At 56.4% G+C, this 16,203-nt stretch overlaps 1 protein-coding gene and 2 non-coding genes across 4 annotated transcripts in view; 1 reads left to right on the top strand and 2 right to left on the bottom strand.

Annotated features, from left to right (window-relative positions):
• Window positions 1–16,203, bottom strand: part of LASP1 (LIM and SH3 protein 1) — a 50,740-nt gene that overhangs the window by 25,325 nt on the left and 9,212 nt on the right. The window contains exons 1-2 of one of the 2 annotated variants that reach the window (XM_078437205.2): window positions 13,507–13,743; window positions 6,705–6,799 (exon numbers count right to left, since the gene is read on the bottom strand). In XM_078437205.2, the coding sequence (XP_078293331.1) occupies window positions 6,705–6,799; window positions 13,507–13,575 (164 nt within the window). In that variant the 5' untranslated portion in view covers window positions 13,576–13,743. Of the gene's footprint in view, window positions 1–6,704; window positions 6,800–13,506; window positions 13,744–16,203 lie in introns of those variants that run through there. The other variant, XM_078437206.2, reaches the window with a different exon arrangement.
• TRNAC-GCA (transfer RNA cysteine (anticodon GCA)) lies at window positions 14,450–14,521 on the top strand. The gene has a single exon. It is a non-coding gene; the product is annotated as a tRNA-Cys (tRNA).
• TRNAC-GCA (transfer RNA cysteine (anticodon GCA)) lies at window positions 16,127–16,198 on the bottom strand. The gene has a single exon. It is a non-coding gene; the product is annotated as a tRNA-Cys (tRNA).

Genomic DNA, 16,203 nt, shown 5'->3' with positions numbered 1-16,203 from the left:
CTCTTAAACAATAATAAACATTTAAAAAATTAAAAAAAAAAAAAAGCTGCTTAAGGGACAGAGCCACTCAGGCACCCCCTGAATGTACAAGGTTAAAATGGAGCTCCTGTTCCAGTGGCCCAAGGACAGCCAGACACGTGCACCTGACATGCACCGCCCACCCCCCCCACTGCAGTTCTGAGGCTCCTACAGCATACACGCTGTGTTGTTCCTCACACACGATGAATACATAGATGGGCCCCCTGCAGTGACGCACGTCCCGTAGCCACTGGAGCCAGAAGATCCACGCATAACAGCCCACATTCCAGGCCACATTCACACATCTCCAACAGGCCACCAGAAGGGCATCAGGAGACCCTCCCAACAGGCAGCGAGTGCCTCTGGATGGGATTGTCGGGTATTCATCACCCTCTCTTTGGAGACATCATGACCCCCAGGTTTTAGCCCCCGACAGCCAGAGCACCAATCGCATCAGAAGGGAGGAGAGACCAGCCTAGATGTTCATGCAGCTTAATCTGGCAGGAAGGGGGGACGTGGGGGAGACTTTAATCCTGCATTAGATTAACTAGATTAAAGAGGAGCTCCAGAACCTCCAATCTCTTACCCTGCCCCCCGGAGCCCCAACCCTAAGCCAGAAGAAGGCAGGCAGACATCTATTCCTCCTACTGGGTCAACCCTGTCCCCTCCCCACAGCCCCCAGCCCTGGCGAGACAACCCTCTCTTTCCCTTCCCCTGCTCACTGCGCTTCAGGTTCCCATGGCAACCCCATCCTCAGCTCCAGGCAGGAGAGCGGCAGAGCAGGAAGACAGAGAGAGTCTGTGGGGGTGGGGGAAGAGGCGCAGACAGCAAGGGTGTCCTCAGCTGCGGAGTAGCTCATGAGGGCCAAAACCAGGAGGCCGTGAATGCAGGATCCTTATAGACAATGTCGGTGAGGAAGACAGGTGCCACGGGTGCGTTTCAGAAGGAAGGACGCACAAACATCGGTGCTGTGCCCTTCCCCCACCAACATGACTGCCTTCCAAGAGGGCTGCAACTGATTTGACCTCCTTCCAGAAACAATTGCTGGGAATTCTACCTTTTCCCTCCCTCTCTGTTCTCAGGTTGAAGCTACCCCCCACCCCCCCCCACCCCGCCACCACCACCCGCTACCCTCAGATCCCAGTTGGGATGAATGGAGATGTGTGTGTGCCAGTGTGGGTGCTGAGGCAGACAAGGGGCTACCACCCCAGCTAGTGACCCTGACGGAACCCCAGCCTCACCAACAGACTGCATCACGGTTGAGGGAATGAGGGAAGAGCTGGGTGTCCCAACCCTACCTGGAGCTTGGTGCAGAGCACAGCTGCTCTTTGTCCCGTCTGTGGGCCAGCCTGCACCCAGCCCCTTGTTAACTATTCCAGGCAGTGGGCCCTCTGCCGATGCCCCTCCCCACCCTTGACAGCAGCATCAGCTGCTCTGGGGAAGAGAGAGGCATGGACACAGTCCAAGTTCACTAGGACGGGAAGCCGGGGATGGGGGGGTGGTGGGTAGGCGCAGGGAAAGGGACCTAGCATCCATGAGGGCAAGAACAGGGACCAGGAGGGTAATCAGGCAGCAGTGGGCAGCAGCCTAGACCTCCGGGAGAACTTACAGGCATACCGAGTGACTTCTTGATAGACTGTATCCTGTGCACATCATCTCTTGAGATTTGCCACAAGGCTTTGGGTTAGAAAAGGCAGGCATTATCATTGTGCCCATTTTACAGAAAAAGAAACTGCTGCTCAGCGTCTAGGACAAAGACCTTGCCCAGTGCACTCCCCTCCACCACAGCTGCCCGGCTATCTAGGGGGAGGCTGCCCTGGGGAAATGAAAGATGTGCTTAGCGGGGTGGGTGAAGAACAAAGTACTTTATCTTTCAAACCCAACCAGTTGCCAAGTTGGGGCGTCAAGAGAGACCCTGTGGGGTCTCAGTCAGAAGCCACCTCCTCCTTTAATTAAAACTTTCCCAAAGCAGGTGTCTCAAGAGTGCAGACAGTGATGCGCAGGGATGCAGGAGAAGGGTCCTCTGACTAAGGACCCCTGAGTTACCTTCCTGCTCAGGACTCTGAGGACAGGGAGGATATCGAGGCTCCTGCTACTGGTGACAGGGACAGCATATAAGGCACAGCCCCACTCCTGCTCCTGCCATTAGCTGCATTCCAGAGGCTGAGCCAGAATAGACCAGAGATCCCGAAAGCTCAGCACCCCCTTTCTATAAGCAACCTTGCCCCTTCCAGCCTTGGACCCCTTCAAAAACCACAGCTTTTTGTTCAAGGAGGAACAAAAATACATCAACAAAAGCAACAAGGAGCCTTTGGTTTTACCAAAGGAAAAAAAAATAGCCCCTACATCCTGCCTCTGGAAGGAGCTGCTGATTCTCCCGCTGGGAACACTGCCCGTGGGCAGGCGGGGAGGGCTCCTTTCTAACCCAGTTTCTTACCAGTCCCCCAGGCCTGAGGGGCTGAAATGGTGGGGATAGGAAGCAACAAGGAAGCATTGTTTGACCAGAGGAAAAACACAAGCAGCCAGAAGGATCGAGGCCAGACTTGAAGAGGGACTTACCAGCCCTCAGGCTGCAAGATGCAAAATCAAAGCTGGTACCAGTCCCTGATGGCAATACATAAAGAGAAATAATTCTGCCAAGTTGGGTAAGGCATGGAAACACTGGGCCTCAGTTTCCTCATCTATAAAACGGGTTCGTTCAGAAACAAAGTGATCTCTGAGGTTCCTTGAGGCCCTGACATCTCTGGATTTAAGGCTTTGGGAATGAGTCGGGGTGGGGGCGGGGGAAGAGACTGCATTTGGCCACTGTGGCTGCCCCTTTGAACCTGCCGCCCCATCCCAAACACACATCACATACCCGCCTCTCACTCCCACTCCGGGTGCTACACCTACTTCCTGACACGTCTGATCCCGTTTTTCCCAATCAGAGGCAGGAAAGAGGGAAGTGGGAAAGCCCCAGACCCCAGTCCTAGATTTGCCCACCAATACCCCATCCCCAAGAGCAGCTGGGATTTGACACAGTCTGGCAGAATCCAGAGACGTTTTGAGCACCCAGACCCCACACTCTGAGACCTGAGGGAAGGAGCAGGACCACAGTCAAGTTGTTCTCCAGTGCCGGGGCCATCTCCAGCCTCCTCAGCCCTGCATCACACAACTCAAGGAAACTGTGAAGGATGGACCCCGAAACCTGTAGTCAGTGAAGAGGGGGAGGGGGCATCTGAGCGCCTCCCCCTTTCTTCCCTGACCCATGTCCACCTCCACACTTGATATCCCCAAACCTGGTTCCCCTGGTCTGCAACTCTGCCTCGGGTGTGCAGCCTGCACTGATTCGTGGCCCCCAAGGAGGAGGGCGCAGGCACATTTCTTCCCACCCCCACCCCACCTCTGACCTCCACACTCCCACACTATTTGCATGGAGGAAAGGGGGCAGGTTCGTGCATGCGGACAGATGAGCCCCACTTTCGGAAAATGTGGTTTACAAAACAAATAATCGAGGGTGTAAATATTCCTCTAACCCAAGGGAGCAGGCTCACTCCACCCACCTAGACGTTTCACGAAAGAATCTGAGGAACAGTGGTTCTGGTACCACGAGCCATTGTGCAAAAGCGGAAAGGCGCACCTCCCCCTTGCCATGGCAATGCCTGGGCGGCTGTGCCTGGAAGTATGACACAGATGCAACCTATTCAGTCTGACTCCCTGGCATCTCTCCCCGGCCCCACACCAGGAGAAAGCGTATGTGTCTGGATCCGCAGCAGGCACGTGTTTAAGGGTACATTTGCGGGGGGTCCATCACGGCCCAGCAGGCTGGCTGTGATCTAGCGTGGGTTCTCTCTGCTGCCTAACCCCAAAACAAGCCTAGTGCAATGAGAGAAACAGAAGAGGCCCTTTGGCTGCTTACAGTCCCTTTCCGGAACATTTTAAAATCTTGGTCTTGAGAAGCCAACCGGGGAATGACTGACAGCCCTCTGCTCTCTCTTGACCACCCCCTGCAAGATCCTGACTCAGGGACTGGCCAGAAAGAGGCAGAACACAGAAGCCTCCCTGCACAACAAACTCATACACTCTCGCTCACTGAGGGGGGGAGGGGTCCAACTCCCTGGCAAAGGGCGGGGAGAGATCACCTGCCCCCGTGGGTCTTGAGCAGACGCTACTTCTGAGAAGGAGGGAAGCCAGGCCTGAGGTCCACAAAGCAAGGCCAGGATGGGGGTGGGGGCAAAGCTACACCCTGGCAAACCCCAAGATTCAGGAACCTGAATGTCACTGGAGGATGGGGCCAGAGGCAGAAAGCAAACAGGAAGGAATGAGAGGGGACGCGGGCACAGTGCCTGGCACGTGGCAGGTGCTCAGTACTCTTTGGTCTAGGGGCCCAGCATCCCTGGGTGGGAATGTGTAACCATGGAGAAACTGAAGCTCAGACAGGCCCTGAGGGTGCTCCCTGCAGGCCGAGCCTACTACATCTGGCTTATCCTGGAATTACCTCGTCAGGCTTGCTGGGTCCGGACCAACTGCTAGCAGACGCTGGCTGAGGGAGTGTGAGCGCCTCGGGCAGGGTGTTACTCTGCCCACTCCCAGCGGAGGTGAGACACAGCCTGAGACACAGCCGGGCCACACATCCCCCCAGAGCTTCAGCTCTCATTCAGAGTCCTCTGAGTCCTCCGAGGTAACATCCCAGCTGGGCCCAAGGTCAACTGGGCAGGGCAGAGGCTGGGGCGGTAAAGCCTGGGGAAACAGAGAGAGGCCAGTCTGCTTCTCTGGCTGGGGGCCAGGGCAGAGACAGGAGCCTCTGCCTGGGCACTGTGGAAGCAGCATCCGGGGAGAGGTGCTTCATCTTCTACCGCCCCCAGAGACCCCAACACCTCCAGGAGTCCCCACCCCCACTTACCGCAGCCTCCCCAGAAGAGGGTGAGAACAGTTAGCCTAGGACTCAGGCATCAGGCTGAGAAAACGCCGAGAAACAAGGACAAGGCTGGCTGCTGTCACCAACTCCCAATGCTCACTGAATGCTAGGCTACTAGAGTCTTAGGAAGAGACGTGGCTCAGCCAGACTTCTGCCGGGTGGGGCCGAGGCTCAGAAACTGCCCCCAAAGGAGTCTCAGGGCCCAGAATCCAGCTCCAAGTGGTCCAGCCATGAAGGGGTTACACTGCCCGGGCCTCTGGCTTTATTGAACCCCACCCCGCTCCCCAACAGAGGGAGGAAGTGGCAGAGAATCAGGGCTTGTGTGAGCCTGTAAGAATTCTAAGAATGTCCCATTTCCCTTGGGGGGTGGGAGGGGTTGGTAGGGGGGGAGAGGACCAGTGGAAGCTAATAGAAGAGAGGAGGCAGCTGAAGCAAAAGCCAGGAGAGAGCTGGGATCTTCCTTCTACCCCAGGCAGCCTTCCCAGTGCCCAATCCCTCCCAGAAAGGACAATATCCAGGTTGCTTCTTGGGCTTGAGATTTTTGTCATTTAGAAATCTCTTTTCCCAGGGGCCCCTGGGTGGCTCAGTCGGTTGAGCATCCGACTTCGGCTCAGGTCGTGATCTTGTGGTTCGTGAGTCTGAGCCCCACACTGGGCTCTGTGCTGACAGCTCAGAGCCTGGAGCCTGAATCAGATTCTGTGTCTCCATCTCTCTATGCAGGCCCCCTCCAACTCACGCTCTCTCTCAAAAATGAATAAACATTAGAAAAAAAATTTTTTTAAGAAATCTCCTTTCCCAGTCCCTGACACAGGTTGGCATATAGCAGTTGGCAGGCACCCGTGCCTGATGAATGTTCAAACCCCCAGGGATGATGAGGTTGGGGTATCAGGAGGGGACTGGGGGTGCTGTGAGGGAGAGGCAGCCTTTCAAGGGTGTTTAAGCCCCCCACCCCTTTCGACAAGTCCCAGTGTTCCCCTCCTCAGCGATTCTGCCGCGAAGAGCCTCCTGACCAAAGAAATTCCTAGACGCAAGTCAGATCCTGAATTTCTTTGAATATGGATTTTGCCGTGACTCAGTGACTTGACCTTCTGAAGCCCTCACTAGCAGGGTGGCTGGGAGGTCCTGCATATACCGTGGACCTGCACTGAGTTTACACTTGCTACATATGACGTCAAGTTGAAGGTAGAAGGCGGTGCACTGTCCAGAACTGCAAGGGATGGGAGAGGGGTGTCCTTCTGGATGGAGGACCCCACCTCTACCCACCTCCCCCCATCAGGACAGGCTGCGGGTCCCAGTGTGAAAGGAACAGAGCCCCAGCCAACTCCACTGGAAAAGACATGAAGGTCTCCACGGCCTCCCTCACCGGCAGGGAGAGGCCTGCCCCAGGCCCAGCCACCCCTTCACGTTGCCCTCAGTTCTCAAGAGATGAACGCCAGGAAGGGCTGCTGCCAGAAGCCCCCCCAAGCCCCTCCGGCGGGGGGTAAGTAAGAGAGAGCACTGTTTCCTGAAGGAGCGCGTTGGGCCCTCTCTCGCAGCAGGATGCACTGGGAAGAACACGCTTGCCTGGCTGGGTTTCAACCAGCCTCTCGCTAGCCGTGTGATCTGGGGGAAGAATATTCCTTTCCCGAGCCTCAGTTTCCCTCCCTGTAAAATGGGCACACCAGCAGCCCTTACTTCATCCAGCCGGGGTGAGGACTAAACGCGCTGAACGCTTCTCAGGTAGAGCGTGCAAGTGCTGGGCAACATCGTGAGAACACAAGGAAGAGCTAGGGAGGGAGGCAGGACTCACGCGTTGCAGTAGGGCGTCTTCTCGTAGCCCTTGTAGTTCTTCATGTTGAGTGTCATCTTGCAGGTCTCACAGTGGAAGCATGCTTTATGCCAGAACTGGGGACAGAGGCACAGAGGGGGGGACAGCCATCAGACACCAGGACTTCGGGAAGGGGCACTCGGGCCCTAGGAAGGAGCCCTCCCTCCCAGGGACTGGAACACAGAATCACCCCGGGGGTGAGCCGGGGACATCTCAAGTCACAGGCTCTGGCAGCCGTTGACATTCTCCTCCCTTCCGCACTCCCCACCCGTCAGCCATTTGAGCTGTCAGGAGCAGGAGACGGGCAGGCATGAAGGGTGAGCGTGGAAGGGGCCGGTTCTAACAGTGGCAAGCTGTCCCCAGAAGGATGGCCCCACCTCCCCGACCACTCCTGCTGCCCCCCCCCCCCGCCCCCACCACCACCACCACCAGAAGCCTCATTGCTTATGCAAAGCTGCCCCAGGGTTGCTAAGAAGCCACAGCTGCTGAACTCAGAGGGGCAGCCCCGCAGCCTGACAGGGTCTGGAGAAGGGGAGGAGGGCCGGCCACCAGGCCCCTGGGCCGAAACCCTGGCACTCCTCACTCTCGCTCCAGGACTGCCACACATGGGCCCCTGGCGCTGCTCCAGCTCTCATACCTCCCACTTCGAAGGACCCGTGACCAGGTGGGGGGTGGGTGCCCCAAGCTCTAGCCACCACACTCATACCCTTTCTCCTTCCCTTCCCCTTCTCCCAGCCCCAGTCAGATAACTGGGACGAGAGGACCCCCACAGCCGCTCTCCCTCTGAGGCATTACAGAGCTCTGCTTGGAGGTACATCCCCCACAGTGGGCATCAAAGCTCCACCCTGACTAGCTGTGTGAACTTGGTCAGGGCGTATGCCTCCCAGCCATCTTCATGTCTGAAAAGAGTATCAGCAATAATGAGGAGCAAATGAGAAACCACCTGTAAGACACTCAGCACAGCGCTTGCCCCCTCTAAGTACTCGAATGTTAGGTGCTGGGCCCCATGACAGGTACAAACCCAGCAGAGGGGGCTCAGCAGCTCCGGGTGGAGGCTTGTGTGTGCTGGGAAGCAGGTGGGGCTTCCCTGTGCCCAACCACAGCTACAATGCGGGTAAGACTCCAGCAAAACCCAGGGACCAATCCAGGGGGGCCAGTCAAGGGGAACAGAGCCAAAGACCAGGAGGGAAGGGGGACCGATGCAACAGAAATGCTCCCATCCTGAGAAATGCTGATTCTCGGGCAAACCCACACAAAGGATATAGAAATCGCCCCCCGCCCCGGCAGCCCAGGATCAACACCAACCTGGAGTCCAGCTTCCAGGACCCCAGAATCCGGGCTGTCCGGTGACCTGGCTGGCCCGTCTCAGCCCCATTTCCCAGCAGTCAGAGGAAGACACTCCTGACCCCTCAAAGAAGGAGGCCGGAAGCCAGGGAAGAGCCCAGGGAGACTTGCGAAGGTGCCCAGCACAGGGCTGGTTCGTAGCCATCTGTTAAGGAATCCCTCCAAGACAGGGCTTTTCAAAATGTGTTGCCCAGCCAAGGGATGTTTCTGGGACACTTTGGAAGAGGGGACAGAAAAAAGGAAGCTGAGAAGCTGGGATACCACCTCCTCGACCCTGGCCCACTTCAACCAGGGACCAGGGGATAACTTGGGGGTAATCACCTTCTAACAGGGTACTTTCCCTATCAAGGAGACTCTCCAAAGCTGGAATAGTAAATGAAGTGATAGGAGAACCACTTTTTTGGGAAGATGGCCAGCTGGAAGTCTGGAAGCAAAGGCACGGCTGGCGTAAGCTTGGCCCTCACCCCAACCTGGGCCCATCCCAGAGCCCAGCCCAGACTCCTCTCCGTACAAAAACCCAGCACATGCAACCTGGCTGGCAGACCAGAACAGGGTAGTCCCGGCCCCCACCAGCCCCCAAAGTCACAGCCCCTCTCTCTCCCCCAATGCCTGGGAGGTGCTGGCAGAGTGCCCCAGCCCTGTCACCACCCAGTCTGCTGGCCGCTGCCTGCCTAGCTGCACAGGCCCCTGCCTGGGCCTCCGCCTCCCCCCCACCCCCTCAGGGGCCTGCCAGGAAAAACATTCTCTGGAATCCGGACCATGACCCACTTTCACACACACATATGCAGGAATATGCACTGTCCTAGGACTGGGGACCTCCAACGCTGCCTCCTGATCGACTTGGGGGAGACACAGGGAAAGAAAGAGACAGCCCTACCCTAGCAGATGGCCAGGTCCCCACCCTGGAGCTGAGCCCCTGGGGAAGGGGGGCAGAGCAGACTGGCCAGGCTGGGGGTGCAGGAGGTTCCACAAGAAACCTCCTAGCTGCCTTTTGGAGGAAGGGGGCCCCCATGAGGGGATGGGGCCCATTTCCATCATTAGCTCTTCCCCCCTCACCCCAAGACCCCTTGCTCTCAGCTAACACATTAAAGGCTGGGGCAGTAGTCACCTGTTCCCTTACATGGGGCTCAGGAGCAGAATAATGAAAACAAGAGGGGACCGAGTGCCTTCAGGGTCACTACTGAACTCAGTCTCTGAGTCTGGAAAGTGGTCTCACAGAGGGGCGGGGTGGGGGTGGTGGGAGGAATGAGATGACCCAGTTCCAGGCTCCAAGCCCAGCACTGATAGCGGCTTCCTGTCACTTCCCTCCTCTCTCTAGAGGAGGGCTCCAAGGTTAAAGAAAATCCGGCAGCTCCCGCTACTGTGTCCTCTTTGGAGCGGGGCGAGGGAGGAGTGGAAGGGGGAACAGAAGATGACAAGTCACCCAACAGTCCCTGTGGGCCAAGCCTGGGCTGGGGACCCCAAGGGGACCCCAAGAGGAAAGAAACCCCCTCCCTGTTTCAGTCGGGTCCAGTGAATGACACAGGGAAATAAGTCAGTACGGCCCCACCAGGACCTGTCTGCCTCCCTCCCTTGCCCCACTGGCCTTGTCCCAGAGCAAGAGCACCCCCTTTTCCCGAAGGCCCCAGATAAGAAGTTTTCAGAGATGCATTCCTGAGCCTGTAGTCTCGGGGCGGCGGGGGGCAAAGTACACCTTTGGGCGTGCAACTCTAATCCTTCCTGCTGCCCTGGGAGTCCACGGTTTCCCTAGTCACAAAACCCAGATGTCCAGTGCCAATAAGAACCCTCTCAGCCCATCTCCAGGCACCGGCAGTGCCCTCCACGCTCTCACCCACAGCTCCAAAACTACAACCCGTTCCACTGAAACCCCACTCCACAGAAAGGCAAATGGAGGCTGATGGGGGCAGAAGCAAGGTCCTCCATACTTGGTCGAGGCTTGGGCCAGCCACTCTCCCTCTGGAATCACGGTGCAGGTAGGGGAAGCGGCTGCTCACAGCTCTGGGTGAGCGGGGAGTGAGCCGCATGACCTATCTGAGCCTCCGTTTAGGGGGTTCATAATTCAGAGGAGCAATCGCATCAGTTTTGTGAAGACTGAAGCTGACACGTCGCAATAAGGAGTAGCTCCTGTGAACGGATGATCACAAAGTGATCGTGGGGTTCAGCTGGGAAAATGGGGCACCACGGCTTCATGGACCTGCCTCCTCTTCTGTGTCTAGCCCAGCCGCCTTCTGCCTTGCTGCCCCCTGGGGGTGTGGAGGGGTGGCTCAGACCGCCAGAGGAGGAGAGCCCTCCCAAAGAAGCAGTCCAGAAAAAAAAAAAAAAAAAAAAAAAAAAAAAAAGCATTCCAGGGGAACTAGCAGCCTACCAGTCCTCTAGCCTTCCTGAATATCTCCACCTGTTTTCAGGAGCCTGGGAAAGCAAGCCAGGGGAGATTCTAGACAGTGCACAGGTCCCCGGATACAAATGCTTCCCAACAGGGTTGGGGACAAAACTCCACCCTTCTCAAAATGTAGAGGACGTGTCAAGACACAGACTCTCTTCCTCCCCAAACGTTCCTGCGGCAGTCATTCAGAGAGCCTGGCACAAAGCAGGTGCTCAATAAATATTTGTCGAATGAATGAGTGAATGAGGTCACCCCGTTTCTCCCCCCAACTCTAAGCCCAGAAGTCCTCTGGGGAAGCACATTTCGACCTCCTTCCTCAAACATCGTCATCAGCAATACATATTTATTCAGCGTGCACAGCATACTGGGTACTGCAGGTTGGGGGCAGGGTGGCCATCAGAGGTGACATGGCCTTTACCCACTTAAGCCTTCGGGAGATAAGGCTCAGGGAGGAGAAAAGACTAACACCAAGGACGTGGCCTGTGCTCTGGGTCACATCGTGAGCTATGTGCCATAGGGAAATCATAGTGAAATGAGTCTAATTTGACTCTCTCCTATAAAATGGCAGGCCTTGGGAAGTTGGTTAGCAACCACACCTATGGGACTGAATGTTCCCCCCTCCCAGGTCTCGGTCCTCTGGGCACCAGGTCCCTAGTCCAAGTGTCTGTCCTTACTGCCTGAGGAGGGTTACATGGAACAGGTCTGATACCTAAATATTCTAGGCCTCCTGCTCAGTGCAGGGGGTGAGGTCTCCCCAGGGCCACCTCCTGTAAGGAGAGCTCAAAAAAAGAGGAGGAAGGGCACCTGGGTGGCTCAGACAGGCAAGCATCAGACTCTTGATCTCAGCTCAGGTCTTTACCCTAGAATCGTGAGTTTGAGCCCCTCACGGGGCTTTTTAAAAAAACCTCCTTCCCAGGGCAACCCCACCTGCCCCCACCTGCCTGAATGTCCTCTTCCAGCTAGGACAAGAGAACCCCCAGGGGAAGGCACTTTGTGGGATCACTACCCTCTCCCCTCTGGCACACAGCACTCTCAAAAGACTTTACGAGGGAGCTGAATGTGGGGCTGGACCGACTATCCCAGAAAGATAGGGAGGGCACAGCCTATACCACATCCCCTTCTGGGCACTTTAGTACACTGTCCCACCTCCAAGGAAATGACATCATTCATACCCATCTGACAGATGGTGAATACTGAGGCCTAGAGCCATTCATAAAGCTGGTGGGAGCAGACCTGGAACTAGGATCAAGTCTCCCAACTCCTGGCCCAATAATCCCTCCACCATACGTTGCTTCTGCCTTATACAGGTGAAAGAGCCCACAGCCTCTTCCCAGTCCATGACTATGGAGAATAAGAGAGGCACATGAAATGCAGAGGCCAAAATCCCTCCCCACCAGGGGAAGGTAAAAATCCCAGATGCAAGGACAGTCTGTTCTTTAGCTAGTGCCTCCTAGCTCAAGTCCTGCCCTCCGGAGGCTGGCATGGTCTTTGGGAAGGTCAGCACCCACATCGCTTGTGTTCATGATATAAGCCCTCCTCTCCTCCTGCCCAGCCAAGACCAGGAGAGACAGAGAAACAGCAGCAGCCCTATATACTCGATTCCCCCAAGAGCAAGTTCAAATGTATTTCAGGACCTGGGAACACAATCCCATCTCCCTGATTCAGAGGCTAAAGATCACTGAGAAAGGGTCAATCCCAAAGGGGAGGGAAGAGACCAAAAGTATCCAATGAACTATCCTTTCCCAAATAAACCCTGGCTCCAGGTGTGCAATGAAGAAGTTGGCCCCAGACTTCTGTACCCCTCTTCCATCCCATACCCCCCAACCCCTGCCAGTTCAGACAGTTAGGAGGGAACATTTGGACTTGGAGCCAGCTTTGGGAGGTGGGCAAAAGGCATGATGAGGAGGGAGACAAAACCACAGAGGCTTCTCCTCCAGAGTGGGGAGAAGATGCAGAGGGGAGGCATCGCCTTAGTATCTTAGGGAGCTTAAAAGACCGGAACCTACCCCAAACTGCTGGAAACACCCAATTCTACTCTCCGCCCCCCTCCAAAAGTGTAATAGCAACCAGATGAACAAGTCCAGCATGGATGGGGGAGACGACGCGTAAGGGCCCCCAGGGGACCGTGAATTTCCAGAAGGCCACCTTCCCCTCTTCCTAACACCTCCCCCTTTTCTTGGCTTCCCCTGAACTCAGCCAACCTCACCCTCCGTTGGGGAAACCTGCTTTGAAAAGTTAGCTCTTTGTTCTACAAGCCAGTCTCAGGCTCTGAGCACAATTTCAGGAGATCTCTGCAAAGCACCCCCACCCACCCTACTCCAGCACCCGACCCCGCCCCGCTCTGGCTGGGCAGCCCAGACCCGGGAGTTGGCTTCTAATTTGAGGTGGGGGCTGGGAAGCTACAGAGGAGGTCTGCTGCTAGTCCATTAAGCGTTGAACCACCGAGGGGGGTGCAGGTCGTCCAAAAAAAGGGGTCTCACAGAGGGGCTCGGATCCTTATCCGAAGCCCAGTTCACCAGATGCAACATTCGCCGGCTGATAGCCCCCGCCCCCCAGTCTCCAGGCCATGAAGTCCGGCCATTTGCGGCCAGAGCTGAAGGTTTCACTGGGCCCCCCAGCCTCTGCCCCGCCCCCCCCCACCGCCCCCTCCCTCTCCCCCTCCCCCTCCCCCAGCGCCCCGCGCTTCCGCCTACTTGGCGCTCAGCGCGCCGGGGAGAGGGAGCGGCCGTCTCCTCTCACTCTCCCGGCCCTAGGGGGCGGGACTGCACCCCTAACCTTCCCCCACCCCGGGGCCTGGCCTCCCTACTCCTCTTCCGTCCTCCCAGCCCCAGGGCACAGAGCCCACTCTTCTCCGGTAGTGGCCCTCCGCCACGCGCGGACTCCTCGCCTTGCCGCAGATCTCCCGGTTTCCAGACCGGGGTCTGTCCCCATACCCTGTGACACCGCCCTCCTTCCCTCCTCCCGGGATCGCTGGGATGACCCGGCCCTTCTCTCCTCCCCTAATCTGGAGCATTGCTCGGGGATCGCAACGACGCGTCTCCGGATCTCGGGGCTCACCTTATCCAGACAGTTCACCTTCTCCGTGGGGTACACAATCTTGCCGCACCGGGCGCAGTTGGGATTCATGGCTCCGGGAAGGGCTGGGGCGGGGACGCCCGAGCTCGCGCGCGTTCTCTTTTCCCCGGAGCGAGCTGGCGGGAGGCGGCCGCGGCTGCAACTACACAGGCAGCGACGACGGCGGCTGGAGCTAGGGAACTGGCCTCCGCCTCCGCCCTCCTTCCCCTAATAAACACAGCGGGGAGGAGGGGCTGCACCGGGGCGGGGACGCGCCGCGGGCGCGGACAGGGGCGCGCGCGGGCGGCGCGCTCCCCGGGCGACGTGGGGCTGCGCGGGGGCGGATTCCGGGGAGGGCTGCGGGGCCGGGGGCGCGCGTCTAGGTGCGTCGGGAGAGTCCCGCGTGCCCGGGCGCTCTCCAGCAAAAGGTGCCCGGGAGAGGCGCGCCCCGAGGCCAGGGGCCCTTTGGCACTGGAGACGGCGCGGAGCCGGTCTGGCTGCACATCTGGGGAGCCCGGGCAGAGAGAGGCGCGCAAATCCCTCGCACCCGTCTAGGGTGGGGCTGGAACGCTCCGGAACGCCCGACTGGATTCACCAGATTCGGGGACTTTCCTTTGTGCCCGTAGGTACCTGGTGTGAACCTGCGGACGGAACGGGAAGCCCCTGCCCCGCCCCTCAGCCTCCCTTCCCCCCACATCCTTTTCCACATTCGTAGGGCGGAACCCGTCCCTACCGCCGGGACACTGCGCCTCGCAGCCCGAGCTAGTTCTACCCTTCCCGCGCTCTGCCCTGCAGCTTTCCCGGGGTTCTCCGGGTCCGGACACCTCTGCTTTCCCCTTTGGCCCCCTTTCTTCCTTCATTCCTTTCCCCTTACTCTTTCTCCCTACCCTCAGTGTAGCAGTGTCTTAGCATCCAAAAGAGCCATCTCCAAGCGCAGCAGCGGCGCGGGGGTATAGCTCAGTGGTAGAGCATTTGACTGCAGATCAAGAGGTCCCTGGTTCAAATCCGGGTGCCCCCTTCGTGGCTTTTCCTTCACTCTGTGGTAAAGTAGTTAACAAACTACTGGATCTACTCTTAACATTGGATCCTCGAGTAAAAGAAAACAGAAAGTCGAGTTTTGTAAAATGCCTTCCTCATTTTCCAACCGTTAGCAGAAAGCTTTCGCTTTTGCTTTGTACCCAGCAGAAGGAGGAGTGGATGTTCGCACAAATCAAGTACAAGAAGCTGCGCCTAAAGTGTCGGGATTTCTGGGGCGGCCGCCAGCCAGCCGCCTCACATGTGTCAGGAAGTTGGAGGCGCCAGGGTCAGGGGACAAGATTACTCCCCGATTTTGGCTTTCCGTTTCCAATGGGGGAGTTGGTCAAGAGAGGGAAACCCACAAATTAAGCCTTTCTCCAGCTTTCTTTATTAACGGTGTCATAGACCTGTTGTGTTTGCCCTTCCCAAAAGCGCTTCAAATATGTCAAAATGGCGAAGGCACACCCATAGGCTCATTTTAATTTACAAAAATAAAGTTACAACCGGATGCAAACTGATATACTATTGCAGTGACTCTCAGACTTGAGTGTGCATCAGAATTACCAGAAGAGCTTGTTAAGACACCTCCAGTTTCTGATTCTGTAGGCCTGGGGTGGGACCTCAAGAATTTGCATTTGTAACCAGTTCCTGGGTGATGATGCTGCTGGTGGTGGGGGGACTACATTTTGAGAACCACTGAACTAGTAATAGGAGGCCATCGAGTTTCACAATCTGAAGGTGGGACAGATATCTGTTATCAGATCACTGTTGGGCCACAGGGAAATAATAAGAATTAAAGCAGCAATGGCGTCCCCCTTGACTAGATTTTGCCCAAAAAAAGGAAAAATAAAGGAGAAAGGGAGAGGCATGCTGCCTGGGTCAGGGGGCAGCTGTGATATTTTAAACCCGGAATCTGGTTGTGTCATCCTTTGGAGCCCCGGGGGAATGCTGGAGTGCATTTTTCCTAATAGCTCCCATAACTGAGAAGCGTCAAGAGCCTGGACATGGAGACTGTTGTCCTGGTGCAAAGCCCAGTCCCAAGAAATACCCAGCTTTTCACCCTTTTCCTGGACACCGGGCCTCAAACTTACCACCTGTACATTGATCAGACCAAAGCTCTGCCTTTGAGCTAATGTAAAGAAAGAGAACGCCGTCTACTTTTGACCTATCTTCTCTATGCCCTGGGTCTTAAACTTCGTGACCACATAGATAAACCTTCCAAACTTGGACTCTCTTCCCTTAGTCCTCTCAATTCAGAGTATGAACTAAGCAAAATAATATTGTCCTGGCCGGGCACTCCATTGTTACCCAAAAAGAAACTATAACATTAAACCAATAGATCTTGAACAGAACAGTCTCAGGAAAATACTTCTGCGTCTTCTTTCTACCCACAGGGATTCCACGAGTTTGGGGTATGTAGTAAGGCTTGGCAAAGTAATCCCTATTCAACTTCCGGGGTGTTGCTCTTTGTTTCTCAGGTACAAGGGACAAGTACTTGCTGGGGGAAATCAGCCAAGTAGAAGAGACAAGGATTCCAGAGTTTCAGATTCAGAGAACCCTTAGATGTCTGGGATATACCTGACTGTGAAAAACTTAAAGGTAGCCAAGGGGGCACCCGGATTTGAACCGGGGACCTCTTGATCTGCAGTCAAATGCTCTACCACTGAGCTATACCCCCTCTGC

This window comes from Panthera onca, chromosome E1, assembly GCF_046562875.1.
Source record: "Panthera onca isolate mPanOnc1 chromosome E1, mPanOnc1 haplotype 2, whole genome shotgun sequence".
NCBI lineage: Eukaryota > Metazoa > Chordata > Mammalia > Carnivora > Felidae > Panthera > Panthera onca.
This window is presented reverse-complemented; position numbering and strand designations above follow the sequence as displayed.